The 14,469-nt window shown below is 45.9% G+C and overlaps 1 protein-coding gene across 3 annotated transcripts in view; it reads left to right on the top strand.

Moving 5' to 3' along the window:
- LOC119436329 (uncharacterized) overlaps positions 1 to 14,469 on the top strand; it is an 89,837-nt gene that overhangs the window by 63,261 nt on the left and 12,107 nt on the right. For all 3 annotated transcript variants that reach the window (XM_049657068.1, XM_037703154.2, XM_037703153.2), the window contains one exon: positions 5,628 to 5,692. In XM_049657068.1, coding sequence (XP_049513025.1) covers positions 5,628 to 5,692 — 65 coding nt within the window. The remainder of the gene's footprint in view (positions 1 to 5,627; positions 5,693 to 14,469) is intronic.

Genomic DNA, 14,469 nt, shown 5'->3' with positions numbered 1-14,469 from the left:
AAAACATATTGGTTTACAAAGCATTCTTGGACAAATTATGATTCAAATTACTGGAAGAATGCTTGCGGTGTACAAAGCAACCATGTATTCTAACGTCAACGAAGTAGCAGGCACGCTGCTGTTACTGGTGTAGCCAGCAGCATGGGGTGTGCTCGTCAATATGCGGTACACAGAAATTCCTCTAGAATATGCCAGAAATTCACTGGAAAGCCTGGAAATGCTCTGGAAAGTCATTGCATTAAAAAAAAAATTAAGACAACTGCATTCGTCATAGTGTTCAAGCAGAATTTCAATTCGTGTTCAGGCATCGTGATTCCGTGATAATCAGCAGGCTGAAAAGAGAATTTTGCTTGAAATAACGGTCTCGCACCTTTGTGTTCAAATACCGAGTTTTTCTCAATTTGGGGCTGTAAATGCTGTTTGAATGGCCTGTTAAAGTCTACCTATTCAGAGCTAGAATTACAGGGACTTTACTGTATCTGGTAAACACTAGAAATCGGAAGACGGCAGTCTTTTGTGCCCTCTGAAGTAGTATCTATGACTGTAGAAGTTAATGCAAAAAAGCACTAGAATGAAATTTGTGATCATTTACTTTATTGAGATGCTCCATATTTAGTGTGTTCTGCTCCAAATAAGCCGTTCCAAACTTGTGATTTGCAGCTCTAAAAATGTCCTTATTTCCCCCGTTGGCTTGCTCCGAATTCAAAATATTCTGTTCCAAAACCAAGATGTTTCTGCTGTCCTATATAAGTGTGTACATGCCAATATCGGCGAAAAAAAAAAAAAAGTGCCATAGAAAGGCAAGTGTAGTGCCAGGAAAAGGTCCCCTGTCAATGTTGATCACTTGTTGGCTCGATTACTCAATGAATGCTTAATTACACACACATTTTGGACCATCGTTAAAATGCATCCGTGTGAAAGGTGTGGTCACGTGGGATCAGCACATTCTCTTTCCAGCTGCCGACCAGCCAAACCAAGCTGTTGGCTAAAATGTGCATGCACATGCAAAATTTGCCGTTTCAAGTTGCTCTTGCTGAGTATTTGACATCATTTTCACTGCCAGAATACATACTTTCGAACTGCAGCCAAACAAATATTTGCTTTGCTGTAGCCGATATTATCCCTGGTCAATAAAGCACGTCCAACCACCCGTTAGATTTACTGTCAGATGTGATAATTCGTTATATACCCTTCAGCAGTGCCTTACACAATTGTGTACGCAAACTATGGAGACACGAGCTGCATTTCCATCTACTTCAACTTCTCTGAGGTGCCGGATATACAGTAAAAGCTCGATGATACGAATCTCACGGGGTCACGAAAAATATTCGTATTAGCCGAAATTCGTATCATCGAAACACAATTAAAACTACTGTCGAATCTCGATAATTCGAACACGAAGGGGCCCGAAAATTTGTTCGAATTAAAAGGACGTCTTTTTGAGGTATTCGTGCACCATAGTACGACGCACGAACGGTGCGAGTCGTGAAATATCGCGGCGCGCAAGCGCATAGCAAGCGCGGGCCACAAACTGCCCACGCCGGCTAACGGTCGCTTCCCGATAACGACAGCAAACGAAGCTTCAGGGAGCGAGCGGGCGGCGCCGGCACACGGGTGCGCGCGGAGACCGTCGAAGGTGAGGGAGGAGGGCGGCCGGGAAGCGGATTTGGCCGCGTCAACTCCGCCGCTTCGGTGGCTCCCCTCGCCCTCCCTCTCAACTCCCTTGTAGCTCTCACCTTCGACTCCGTGCGCACATCTCCGTGCGCGCCCGCCGCCGTGCTGGCGCCAGCTTATTTTAGCCGCCCCCTGAAGTTTTGTTTTCTGCCGTTATCGGGAAGCGAGCGTTTGCGGGCGTGGCAGTTTCGTTGGCCCGACTGTGCCTCCGCCGCTGCTTCCCTCTGCGCTGCTGCTGCAGCGTGCAAGGTCAACATGTGACTAGAAAATAGAGAAGGGTTCACTGCCATTTTATCCGCGTGGCTGAGGGCTGAGACGTCGGCACTAGTGTGTGCTAGAATACGGTTGTCTAGAACACTCTAGTCGGCACGTACGGTCGTACACTCTTGTTCCGGCGCGATGCAGAAACGGCGACCTGGCAATTTGAGAGAGAAGGAAATTTCCGCCGCGAGTTCTTTTTTTTTTTTTTTTTTTTTCCCCGTTCCTTCGCGCAGCGGCATTGAGGGGTCTCTCCTGAGCTTTTGCTCTGTGGCGGTGTCGGAGCAATGCCGGTCGGAGGCGCCGCCGCGTGATTTGGCGCGCTGCTTAGAGCAGTGTCGGTGCGCGGTATGTTCGAAATAAGCGTGTTCGAATTCGCTTGCTTCGCGTTGACGTTGGAACGAAAGCACGTTTTTCATGATAGTCTCGCTGTGCAACAATTGTGCTCAGTGTTGACGTTGCGAGGCCTAGCTCCTTAGCCAACTCCGTCCGCTTCCTCTTGGGATCCTCATCGACCTTTCGAAGAATGTCTAATTTCTCTTTAAAGGAGAGTGCTTTCCGCTTGCGAGACATAGCTCGCTGCGACTAGGCAAAATGGCGCAAACACGAAGAACGCGGCCCGAAGCGCAGCAGCCACTCCATCTGACTGCTCGCAGAAAAGGAGGAAAAGTACAAAAGCACCAAAAGCGCCACCGCTTCAAGAAGCTCTTCGCGCCCAGTCGCGGAGTCCGCGCTGTCCGGCGCCGCGCCTCCGCACCAAAAGAGAAGGAGAGAAAGCGCGTGACTGCGCGCTGTTCTCTTTCGCGGCCGTCGGTGAGGCGGCGTTTATTCGTATCAACCGACGCAGGCTGAAAATCGATTCGTAACAACCGTTCTCTAGCACGTTGCAAAGTAATGGGGCTCGGCCAGGACCACAGAAAAATTCGTATCATCCGGAAATTCGTATTAGCCGTGATCGTATCATCGAGCTTTTACTGTACATTTTTGCTCACTTTCTCAGCGAAGGCTTTCTCAGTGCCATCTCGTGTCAGCAGCAGGACTTTCAGTTATAAACATTCAATCGAGGTCGCCTCCTAGACATTCTATGAGAAGACGTGTGCGTAACCTCTTTTATTTTTATTAAATTTAGTGTCAGTGCAATATTCATTTCAGCAAAATTATATGGTGCTTAAGGGCGAGTCCTAAGCTTCGTATGATGTAATAATTAACTGTTTTATGCTCGCAAACATTTTATACCTATTTGTCTACTTTTGCTTACACAACTGTGTACGTAGTGCCTCAGGCAGTCTAGTCTCACCAGTGGTGTTCGTTTTCATTACGTATATGAGTAGTGCTTTGCAGTATTGTAATAGTACTTAAACATTTGTGGCTTATAGAGCTTAATGATTACGACTAGAGCACTGCACGGGCGTGCGCTTTATGAAGCCCGAGCCCAGCCCGGGTGTTCATTGCTAAACTTAGCCAGGACCCGCGTGTGCATAACCAGGCCCGGCCTGTAAGTAAAAAAAAAAAAGTAATAGTAAATATTTTTTTTTTTTTACTTACAGATTGTAGTGAATGTGTCAGCCTCACCTTCTCGAAGTCAAATCAGCTGCAGTGTATAAGCAATAAAATACCAAAATTTTTGTTTCTCTGATGGGAACATCAGCGATCTGGCCTATTGCCTGTGCTATTATTTTTCCGCTGGTGCAGATGCATTTACCTTGAACGCACAATTTGGTCCTATAAGGTCATTTAGCATCATCATCATCAGCCTATATTTATGTCCACTGAAGGATGAATGCCTCTTCCTGCTCATTTAGCACACAAATATATATATTTAAAAACAGGCGAATTCATTCAAGAGCATATAGCATAAAATAAATGCACAAGTAGAATGCACGCCTCTTGTATTAGCGTTAAAGTAATATAATAGTGGTAATATTGCAATTGCAAAAGTGGTAACAGGGAAACGGTTTGAAGAGCGTTTTTTTTTTTTTTTTGTACCATTTATATTTCCTGACACAGAAACAATGGTCGTTTTAGTGGAAAAGAAAAAAATATGAACTTCGTCTGTTTTCCTATTTTCTGTGCTAAGGTATACTAAGATCCAGCTCTTTGCACGTGTTACTTCAGCTTGGCTCAGAATGCCTTGCACCATGCAATGCATAACATTTGTATGTGCTCGAAGGCCCAAATTAGGCCCTTTAATGAGTGGGTCCGCGGCTTCAATCCTGGGCCTGGCCCGAGCCCACCGAAGAATGCTTCGGATGGCCCGGCCCGGCCTGGGCTTTCGGGTCAGCCAGGGCTTGTGCAGTGCTCTAATCATGGCAGTTGCCATCTCAAGGCTTCTGTCTCTTCAACCAACGCACTACTGACAAGAAGTAAAGATGGGATCTTGGCAAAGTTTAAAAGGCAATTTTTCCAATGAAGAGGTTCACAAAACCGAAAGTGCAAAGATCCCTAAAGAAATGTATTGAAATTGACTGTGCAGAGGTCCACTCTAATTGCTTCATGGGAGATGTTCACAAACTAGGCTTTCTGATGTCACTTTGTTCGTTGTCCTCGTGGACAAGGAAGTGTCCAGTTGTGGTCATCTCCTATGTCATTTCTTTTGCAGTACAACAGTTGGATCGCATACATCCACGTAGCCAGCACAGGTCTACCCCCCCAAAAAAAAGATAAAAGATTTTGTGGCTCTTAAGTCTAACATAGTGCAAAGCTTTATTGCAAGTAACAAGTCTGAGCCACCCAGAAGGGGGCACTCTAGCTCCACTGCTTGTGCATCCAAAAAAAGATTAAGGAGACATTTACAAAATATGCTAGCATGGAAAGCATGTATAGCATACCTGATTAACTCAAGCAGGCTAGGTGACTATTTGTCACCGCCTCATTTCAAAGGGGGTGCCAATAAATCATCATCATCATCGTGCACCGCCGAGGCAGATGCACAACTTAAGGACAATGCCAACAAACTCTACCAGGTTTGATGGTAGTATTCAATGGCCAATTCATATGGACTCTAAGTTCAAACAGAATTGTCGAAAACGCAAAAGTTGGTGAAAGCAGGATGCTGGTTCATCGCCGAAGGTGTGAGTTGCTCCTGTGCCTGTGCGCAGGCTGAGACTGCTATTTCGATTTCTGTACAAAAAGTAGAGCACTGCAGCTCTTGCCATGTAAAAAGAAAAATAGCTTCAAAATATAAAATGGGCCAAGGAAGCATTCAAAGTCCTGTTTTCTGCCACAACGGTGCAAGTGCTGGCTTAAGTTAACGTGCCACATGCACAATTGTGTACGCTACATGAAATTTTTTTATGCTGCATGTTTTTATCTCTGTTTACATTTAGACCACATTTTGCATAATCTAACAGATAATAAAAATTTCCTATAGTGTATTTGTTAATTTGTGCCTAAAGGTGATGCCTGCGTATCAAGGTTCGAATGTGTATACATGTGCATAAATACGAGACAGCTGTCACCGAAGCTCAAGTGGTAGAGCACCACATGCGTCATGCAGTAAGTTCTGGTTTAGCTCCCGCCATGGACAAGTTTATCGCCAATTTGTGCATAGTTTCCTTAATACCGGTGTTGGTTGGCTTACTGTAATTCTTACTAGAAATTGTGCCCTTCAATTTTCTCAATTCTTTTCACTTCTTGCAGTTAAGAGTTGTCAAACGGTTTTCCGTATCTAATGATCAATGCATTCAACTTTGCAGTGCTGGATGGAGTATGTCACGATTCTGGAGCACAGCAGAAGAAGAACCAAGAGAAAAAAACCTTGGTGAGAAAATGTTGAGCTCCTCCTGTTTAGGGCCTTACTATGCCAAGACTAATCTTTGCTTCCTGTTGTGTCATATTGACAAGTTGCAAAACATGTCATCAACATGCAGTAATGCTGCCCCAGTTTTGGTGCTGGCAGAAATGATAGTCTACCTCCTAGTACTTGCTTTATCTCATGCTTACCTTACACCATAACCAACAGGTGTGTCGGGCTGAAACCCACTGTAGTGGTGTAATGACTTGGGCGTTGCGTTGTAGTGGGATCAAATCCCGGCTGCTGCGGCTGCATTTCAATGGGGGCGATATGCAAAAACGCCCATGTACCATGCATTAGGCGCACATTAAAAACTCCAGGTGGTCGAAATTAATCTGGAGTCCCTCACTATGACGTGCCTCACAATTGTACATGGTTTTGACACGTAAAACTCCAGAATTTAATTTAATTTTTTTCTTGCTGAAAGTGTCGGAACAAATGCACTCTTTAATAATATTTTACAGAATGTTTTCAAACAATTGCTGTACTATCCCGGGTCATTGCCCCCCCCCCCCCATCCCCCCCTGCCACCTGAAATTCATAGAAAAAGTTGGGTGGCCCATGTCTTGGGGACCAAGCAAAAAATAATGAGAATAATCTAGAAAATATGCATTTTTTTGTTTGCATCTAGTGTGGCTTGACAAGAGATCCGCTCAACTTTTATCACGGGATGTTATCTTGCTCATAAGACTCATAAAACGATATTTTATTGTCCGCAAGATGCACTGCTTGTGTCACGCGAGGGCAGCTCCAGAAGAGCACAATTTGAAGCGTTGACTGCGATCAACGTGTGCCCGAAAGCGAGCGTAGTACAAAAACAAAACAAAAAGAAAACCGTCGACCGAAAATTTGGAAAAAAGGAATGAGCAACCGGGAAAAGGCCGAGGGAGAAATGCATCCGAGTTACAAGCTAGCAAAGTGACGAGCGCCGAAAGCAGGTAAGGAAGAGAGTTGTAAGCATACAAAACTGGCATGCATGCGTGCGATGTGTACATAGTGGTGGCTGACTGGGTGTCTGGGCGGCGTGGATGACACATGGCTCCACCTAAACCAAGCGTGACGAATCATGAATGGCTTTCGTGGAAGAACTGGAAGAAAACGTTTGTGTTTGGCATCCGAGAAGACCTTTATTTACTCGTTGTCCTCGTCAAAAAACCATCAAAGGAAAAATCGCTTTCCGAATCAAAAAGAGAGCTAAGGGTTTCATTCCCTAACCCCTCTCCGTGTTCCGACTCAAGCGCTGAAGCTGTAGCTTCATTTGTGGATGCCAGTTGCTCGTTCAGCCCGCCATCTTCCGAGCCATCGAGGGCAATGGAGAGACCACACCGCTTGAAAGACTGATGGACTATGTCTTCGGAAACTGCAGCCCAAGCCTCTGCCACAAATTAATCACGTTTTGTCTGGAGGGCTTCTTGAGGTGGCTTGATTGCTCCTACCTTCATGAAGTTGGCCCGTATGTGTCGAAAATGGTCCTTAAAGGGCTTGATCCAGGACACATCTGCAGGCTGCAGGATTGATGCCGTGCTTGTGCATTCCTCCTGATCATTTCGGGTGAAATAGCACAGCCCTCCTTTCTCAGGTTCCTGACATATTTGAGGACTTCTTTTTCCACATAACATTTCAGGTCTTGGACCCCCGGACGGCGCGGTATGTTCGATTCATAGTGAGCAGCATGTTGTGCTGCTTCCGCCAGTAGCGCATGCAAACTTCAACACCGAAGTGGCTTCCGGCAGCACAATTCCCATGTTCCAATCAATATTGCACGGCATTTAACTTAAAACCGGCCATATAACTGTAATTGTAGCCCATCACACGCAGCAAAATGCAAGACAGGCAGAAAAGTGAGCAACAGACACGCTGTCAGAGAAGGGTTGCTTTCAGGTAGTAAAAAAATTAGGGCTAATGTACGCCTCAGTGGTTCACTTGCTTCTAGCTGTGTAACTGTATGCATCACTATGGTGAAAACAGCATATTGTCCACTGCAGAGAGCCATCTCCTCGTCAGACCCGAGAAAGAATGCATTAGGTCACATAGAAAATATGGGCAATTCTTTAGCTATTATGACAGGATGAATGCGGGGAAAAAATTTGCACCACTTGCCCAGTAGTTTTCACTCAGCACGATATGCATTATAACACACACTGGGTCTCAATAGGTACGAAATAAGCAACGGTTCCCTGTTTTCCCGGTCTACCAACCGGGAAAACAGGGAATTCTCAGGGATTTTGAATATTCTGGAAATACTCAGGGAAAACTCGGGGAATTTGTGCCTCTATCAGAGAAAATTAGCTGTAATTTTATTGAAAGGGAACGAAAGTTGCGGTAATGCTGGCTCGAGTAACAGAGATGACACACTTTATACAGCTCGTAAAAAAGCGCGTCCTCTCCACAGCCACCGCCGGCCTTCTGCACTGTGCTGTCTAAAGACCGTGCCAGCAGAGAGGCGAAAAGAGCGCACCCTCACCGTCACCGATTACTCCATGTAATGCAGAGAACGCGCTTCGTACGGCTCGCATGTGAGCTCTTCAATGGCCGCCGCCCCCCTTGCTTTTTTTCTTTCTCGGACTGTAGAGAGCTCAAGCAAGGCGGTAGAAAACGTTGCGGGTTAGACTAGGGGACGTATTCTGCGACGATCGCTTTAGGCGGTAGTATCGCCGTGAGGCGCATGCTGATTTGCCGGTTGAACAAAATCGGATGAGTTGATTCGCTGGTTGAGCGCTATGTCACGCGATGGCAATAGTACCATCGCAGAATACGTGCCTAGTTGCGGCGCTTCCACTTTCCACTACGGGCCCAAAATGAACTCTTCCTGCGCAATGATTTGATGGAAGCGTCCATTTATAAAAGTTCAGGAGGCGCACGCGGGCAGCGCAGAAGAGGTGGAATATTCGCGCGCTGCCGCGATCTGCCGACACTGGCGAGGTTCAAGTAACGAATTATGTCGAGTGTTTAGTGATGCCGTGCTGTGCCGACTTAGTTTTAATCACTGCACTGGCGCCGCAGGCAAGCTTTGTTTGTTGTGACAAGTATGACGGCGTTCAAGTGCACTTTGAAAGCAGCGTTGAAAAATTTTGACAGGAGCACCGATCGGCTGGATGCCCTTTGGGTAGGCATCTGTGGTTCAAACAAGGAACTACTCACTTTTGCCAAGATTACTCTCTCTTTCGCACGGAAATGCATCTGTCAAGAGGGGATTTTCTATTAACAAGGGCTGTGTTGTCGAAAATCAGAAGGAACAATCTCTGGTCGCCCAACGAATCGTCTTTGACGCTGTGTCGTCTGCTGGAGGAGTTGCCAGTGTACAGTTGACCAAGAGGATGCTTCAAATGGTCCATGGGGCGAACGCACGGTGGAAGGAGGAGCTGGAGAGGACGAGAACAGAAAGGGCTGACGCATTGAGGAATGAACGTGAAAGGAAGCATGTCGCCGCTTCTTTGAAAGAGCTTGAGCTTAAAGAACAGAAAGGTGTTGGCTGACGCCGAGATGCATGTGTCGCTCACCCAAACGAAAATAAACTCTTTAAAGCAGTGAAACTACCATTTCTCTTGAAGATATTTTATCTGCTGTGCATTTTACTAACTCCTCCCTTCCGTGTTATTTTTGAATGAAATAAACACTACTCCTTACTATTCAAACTGGATAAGTAGCTTTAGAACGCAGCTGTTGGGCGCCCATTCCTGGGTTAAGCTTCAGCGTAACCGCCTGAACGCGCGAGTGTTATCTTCTGCCACAGCTGGCTCGTAGGCGCCCGTTTCTGGGTTAAGTGTCGGCATCACCGCGCGAACGCGAGCATGCCACTGCTCGCGCGTTCGTCGTCGTCTTTTACCACAGCTGCCTCGTTGCCGTCCCTCGGCGTAATCGCGCGAGCAGTTGCACGAGATAGCTGCGGATGGCGTGCGCGTTGAAGTATAGAGGGGTTGGCATCTCGGTTGGCGCAGCGCAATCGGCATAGTGTGACTGGCCGCAAACGACGCTGGCTCGTGCGCCAATAGCGTCGGACTATAAACAGGCCTTTACTGTCAACTTCGTCTTCTGTAGTGGCTCATCAATTGAATAAATGGTCAGCAGGGGTGTTACTGTCAACTTCGTCTTCTGTGGTGCCTGATCAATTGAATCAATGTCCCCTTTATCCTGGGCCAAAAGGTGCTGGGTTAGATTGATCTTTAACTCTAGGAAGCCGAGGATGTCTTTTCTTGGTTTTTGCAATAGCTTTGAGTCGTCTCTGTACTGCATCCATGAATTGACGGCTTCAAGGTCTATGATGTTCATGGGTACAGGCTGACCATCCCGTCTTTGAGATCAGCCTCTCCCATGTTTTGGTTGTACTCTTCAAGTATTGCTGGTCGTGCAACATCTTTGTAGGCTCTCTTTCTTTGACCATCACCGCCAATTTTACATTGGCTCCTTCCCGGTGTGATTGAGGCACGTGTCATCGGCTTATTGTCTATCTACTTCACAAGGCTCGCATTTGACAAGGCACTGAAAACTTGGCAACTTGAGCCTCTCCCTTTTCTGGTCATTGACCTATCGTTATAGTTTTCCTTTTTTTTTTTTGGAATCTGGTTTTTCATGATTGTCCCAATTGCACGGAGTTTCCGTTTTTCCAATGCTTCTAGAAGTGGCAGCGTTTCAAAGTATCTGTCGATAAACACTGATGACCCCTCTGGCAATGTTTCTTCCAAAAGTTCAATATTTCAATGATGTGATAGCTGCGCCACTTGTGCCAAACTACGCCAAGAGGCAAATCCTGCTACATGCTGCTACAAGTCAGTAAAATATGAGAAATCTGCGCGAAGCCTGCGCCATGAGTTCGTGTAAGCCAGTGCCTGGAGTACTCGTTTTCCTGCACGCGGAAAACCTAAACTAGAGCCTCAGCCTCACCGCCAAGGTTGTTTTCAGGCTCGTGGCATGAAGTTCGCTTCATTTGCTTCGTGCGTATAAATGACACAACCATCTTTGTTGTTGCTGGCGTGCCGCGTCGCGAGGACTGCTTGCTCTTTAGTGTGGTTAAGCACACGAGGCCTGGAAGCGTGAGGCGTGCTCTACTTTGAGGCCAATGTTCAGTGCATCGCTGCTGCCTGGATAACGCCACTGTGCGTTGTCAGGACGGTCAGGACCAAGGCGAAACTGCAACGACCCGTTCCTTGGATAGCCGTCACATGTGACATCGAAAATGGCGCCATTCATTTCTAAAGGTAAGAGAAACCACTTGCGCTGCATCATTTCATTATGATGTTTCTAAGGTTCAGCACCAACTTGGTGCTTAAGTGAAAAATAATTCAACATAAGTGCAATACAGTATGGTTTAGTTAACTGGAAGTTTAATGGAGCGGAAGGTGGTATATAGCAGAACGAAGTAGAGTGTGGTGTCGAAGCCTAACAATTTTAATTGCTCTCCGTTTCTCTCCTCTTTGTTTTGCTATTGAGCTGTGTGATTTTGTTCGGAACCGCTCGGCGAAAATAAAGTCATTCTGCCGGTGTTGGTGCTAAGTCACGATATTTGCGAATACGGTATTATTTACTTTTTAATGAAATGTGTACGTTATTCTGATTGGCACCTTTATGAGCGTCATGATTGCATGCGCTCGAAACAACAAGAGTGTCACTGTTGAGTTCAGAGGCCATACATTATGATTGTTTGCTTGTGATACAGATGGTGCCACGACTGTGCGGTTTGCTTCTTATTGGTGCTTATTTTGCGGCTGCCGCGAAAAATGGTTTTTGTACCCATTTGCGCTGTGGCCGCGCGTTGCTGCCGCTTTGCATGAATCTTGCCGCTCGCGACAGCAACGCTCACAGTGAGCAGCGTGTTGCGCCCGTTTTTGCCACTAGTGCGGATGTGCCAAAGGCACCTCTACACTAGCCTTTGAAGGCACGTGTGGACGTGCCCGAAAGCGTTTGCCTCCCCCCCTCTTTGCCAAAAGCCTTAAGGTCCCTAATTACCGGCTGAATTGATTCCAGACGTAGTATACCGCTGGAATGACTGTTTTAATCATTACACTGATTTATTTTGTGTGCGCCTCCCTCAATACTCGGCTACTTCGACTTCCAGCCCTCCTTCACCATCCCTCCCCCCCCTCCCCCCTGCCCAGTACCACGGGGGCATCATCATCATCTGGGTCGCCCCCTCCGGGAAAATAGGAAAGCTACGTACTTCTCTGCTTGGAACAGTATTTTGTTACGTTCTATGTGAGAAAGCATTAGCTTGCTTTGTGCGGTCGCTCAACGGCTGCACTTAGTACACACACACATGGTATTTGAAATCATAGCTCAGGGCCTCCTTGAATCGCACTTTGGAAACCTGAATGTTCGCAGTTTTGATTTTTCGGCTAAAACATTGAGCTAATCATACTCGTCTAAATGGTTTTGCAGTTGTTTTTTTACTCAGCTGGTTGGAACTTCTTGCCACTGCTTCATGTTTCAGAAGTTTATGAACATGCATAGTCATGTCTCCCAACACCCTCACGTTAGCCATGTACTGTATTTTTCTTGCAGGTCAGTGCACTAAGTTCACCAGACGTCCTGAAAGACACGGATGGAAATGGTGACAGCATGTGGTGCTGTCAAATGTCTGAAGACACTGGCTTTTGCATCTTGTGCAGCCAAAGCACCAACTGCAGACAGCATGGGGTCACAGCCATTAAAAGACATGCATCAGGCAAGCGGCACATTGAATGTGCTAAAGAACATCGGCATACTTCTGGGCTTCTCAACACACCGACGACCACTCAGTCAAGTTTGGACTTTTCACTTAAAATGGTGACATCACCAAGTGACCGTGCAACACAAGCAGAGACTCTTTTTGTGCTCGAGGTCACTCTGAAGGGGATTCCATACTCTTGGGCTGACACCGCCACGTCACTGTATCCTAAGATGTTTCCTGTCTCTGAACTTGCAAAAAGTTTTTCTTGCAGAAGAACGAAGGCTCCGTATATTGTTTCTGATGATCTCAGCCCTCACTTAAAGCAACTCATCGTTGATGAGTTGAACAAACCAGTTACTTTCTACAACATTGCTGTCGATGAAACACCCATACTGGAGCAGCGATGTCAGCAGCTAGTTGTCGTGGTGAGCTACTTCTCACCTCTGACAAAAGGAGTTGTTGTGGAGCATTTGGAGTCGTGCCGATTTGATGGAGTCGTGCCGAACAGTTTAATGCGGTCATAAACATTGTCTTGTCTGACTCTGCATGTTGGTCGGGAGGGAAAATGCATGCACGTTTGGCAGAAGCATTTTTGGACAAAGCATTTTATGCTAAACTTATGTTCGTGACGAATGCTTTTAATCGTTTCAGTGACTTTTTGTCACTGTTTCAAAGCAGTGAACCTTTGGTGCATCGTCTTTTTGGTGAAATATTGGCACTTGTTCACAAACTTTTGGGGCGTTTCATGAAAATGGACTCGTACAACTCGAAGATTGGAAAGAATGTACTCTCTCTGCAGCCTCAGTCATCTGCAAACTGTAAGTCTAAGGTGGAGATAGGAGATGATACTGAAGCTGCCATGGCCAGCTGGGAGGCAGCAGAAGAAAAGCTGTCAGGTTGGGTGCTAGAAGTTTTTATAATAAATGCACGGAGCATCTGCTGTCAAGCCTGCCCTTAGACAATGCCAATCTGCAAAGCCTCCGTTGCCTTCACCCAGAAGCTAAAGACAGATTCAGCTCGAGCCAGTTGGAACAGATTTGTCCCTTAGTCTTGATAAACACTGGAAGAAAGTTTTTGAGCTCACAAATGCTGACAGATCAACAGTTTCCCTTGCTCAGCAAGGTAGTAAAAGCATTGCTCTGCATTTTCGCGGTAATGCAGACTTTGAAAGAGGCTTTAGTGAGAACAGCCGCATACTCCTTGAAAGGGCTCGCTTGACGATTCAAAGTGTTAACGGCATACAACAGGTTCATTCATATGCCAAGCGGTTTGAAGGAGACCCAAGTCAGTTTGTGGTCACACCTAGTGTCATAAATGCTGTGCAAGGATCTTCTAAGAGGTAGAGAGAGCATGTTGCTTCAGAAGAGCTCCCAGCTAAGCGGAGGCATTTCAATTCAACTGTAACATCTAAAAACGATGACGATGAAAAGGCTGCAAATGTCGGAAATGGAGACGGTAAAAAAATGATAACCAATGCGGAACTCCTTATTGGTCACGGACTAAAGCCAAAGGACTTTGGTGATATCGAAAATGGTCTCTCACTTTTAGCAGAAGGCAAGCCCAGGCTTAATTCATCGTTGACAAGACTGGCTTCGTGTTAAGAAAAGAGCAAGCTAGTCATCAGAGGCAGCCTGTTGAAACATTTCATTTCATGATGCGAGTCATAGCACTTAACTGCTACAGTTCCTGCAACTACTGTGATTCCTAATATTATCATGCTTTTATCGGATGCCTATTCTGAAAAAAAAAAAAAAGAGGGATGTCTGTTATTTTGTAAATTTTATGCTTTCATGTGCTTTTATGTACACTTTGTGCTTCTAGTCTTTTTTGCCATTATTGAGGAATGCTGTCACATTGAAACATTGTTGGAGCCTGTTACTCTGGATCTAGTAGTTAATATATTAAGTTTCCCGTGGTACTGTGGGAGCCTCTTATTGTGATTCATTTACTTTTGCAGTTCTCAAATAAACATCTTTATTTGCTTTGCATACAAGTGACTTGTCGTAACTTTTCACAATGCACGCATGCCTGCTCCGAAAGCATGTTTTTCTGTTACCAAACATACTTTTAGCTGCTTAAAAGGCTGCTCCAAAGTGGCTCA

This window comes from Dermacentor silvarum, chromosome 1, assembly GCF_013339745.2.
Source record: "Dermacentor silvarum isolate Dsil-2018 chromosome 1, BIME_Dsil_1.4, whole genome shotgun sequence".
In the NCBI taxonomy this organism is placed as follows: domain Eukaryota; kingdom Metazoa; phylum Arthropoda; class Arachnida; order Ixodida; family Ixodidae; genus Dermacentor; species Dermacentor silvarum.
The sequence above is the reverse complement of the archived record's forward strand: the minus strand, read 5'-3'. Positions and strand labels throughout refer to the sequence as shown.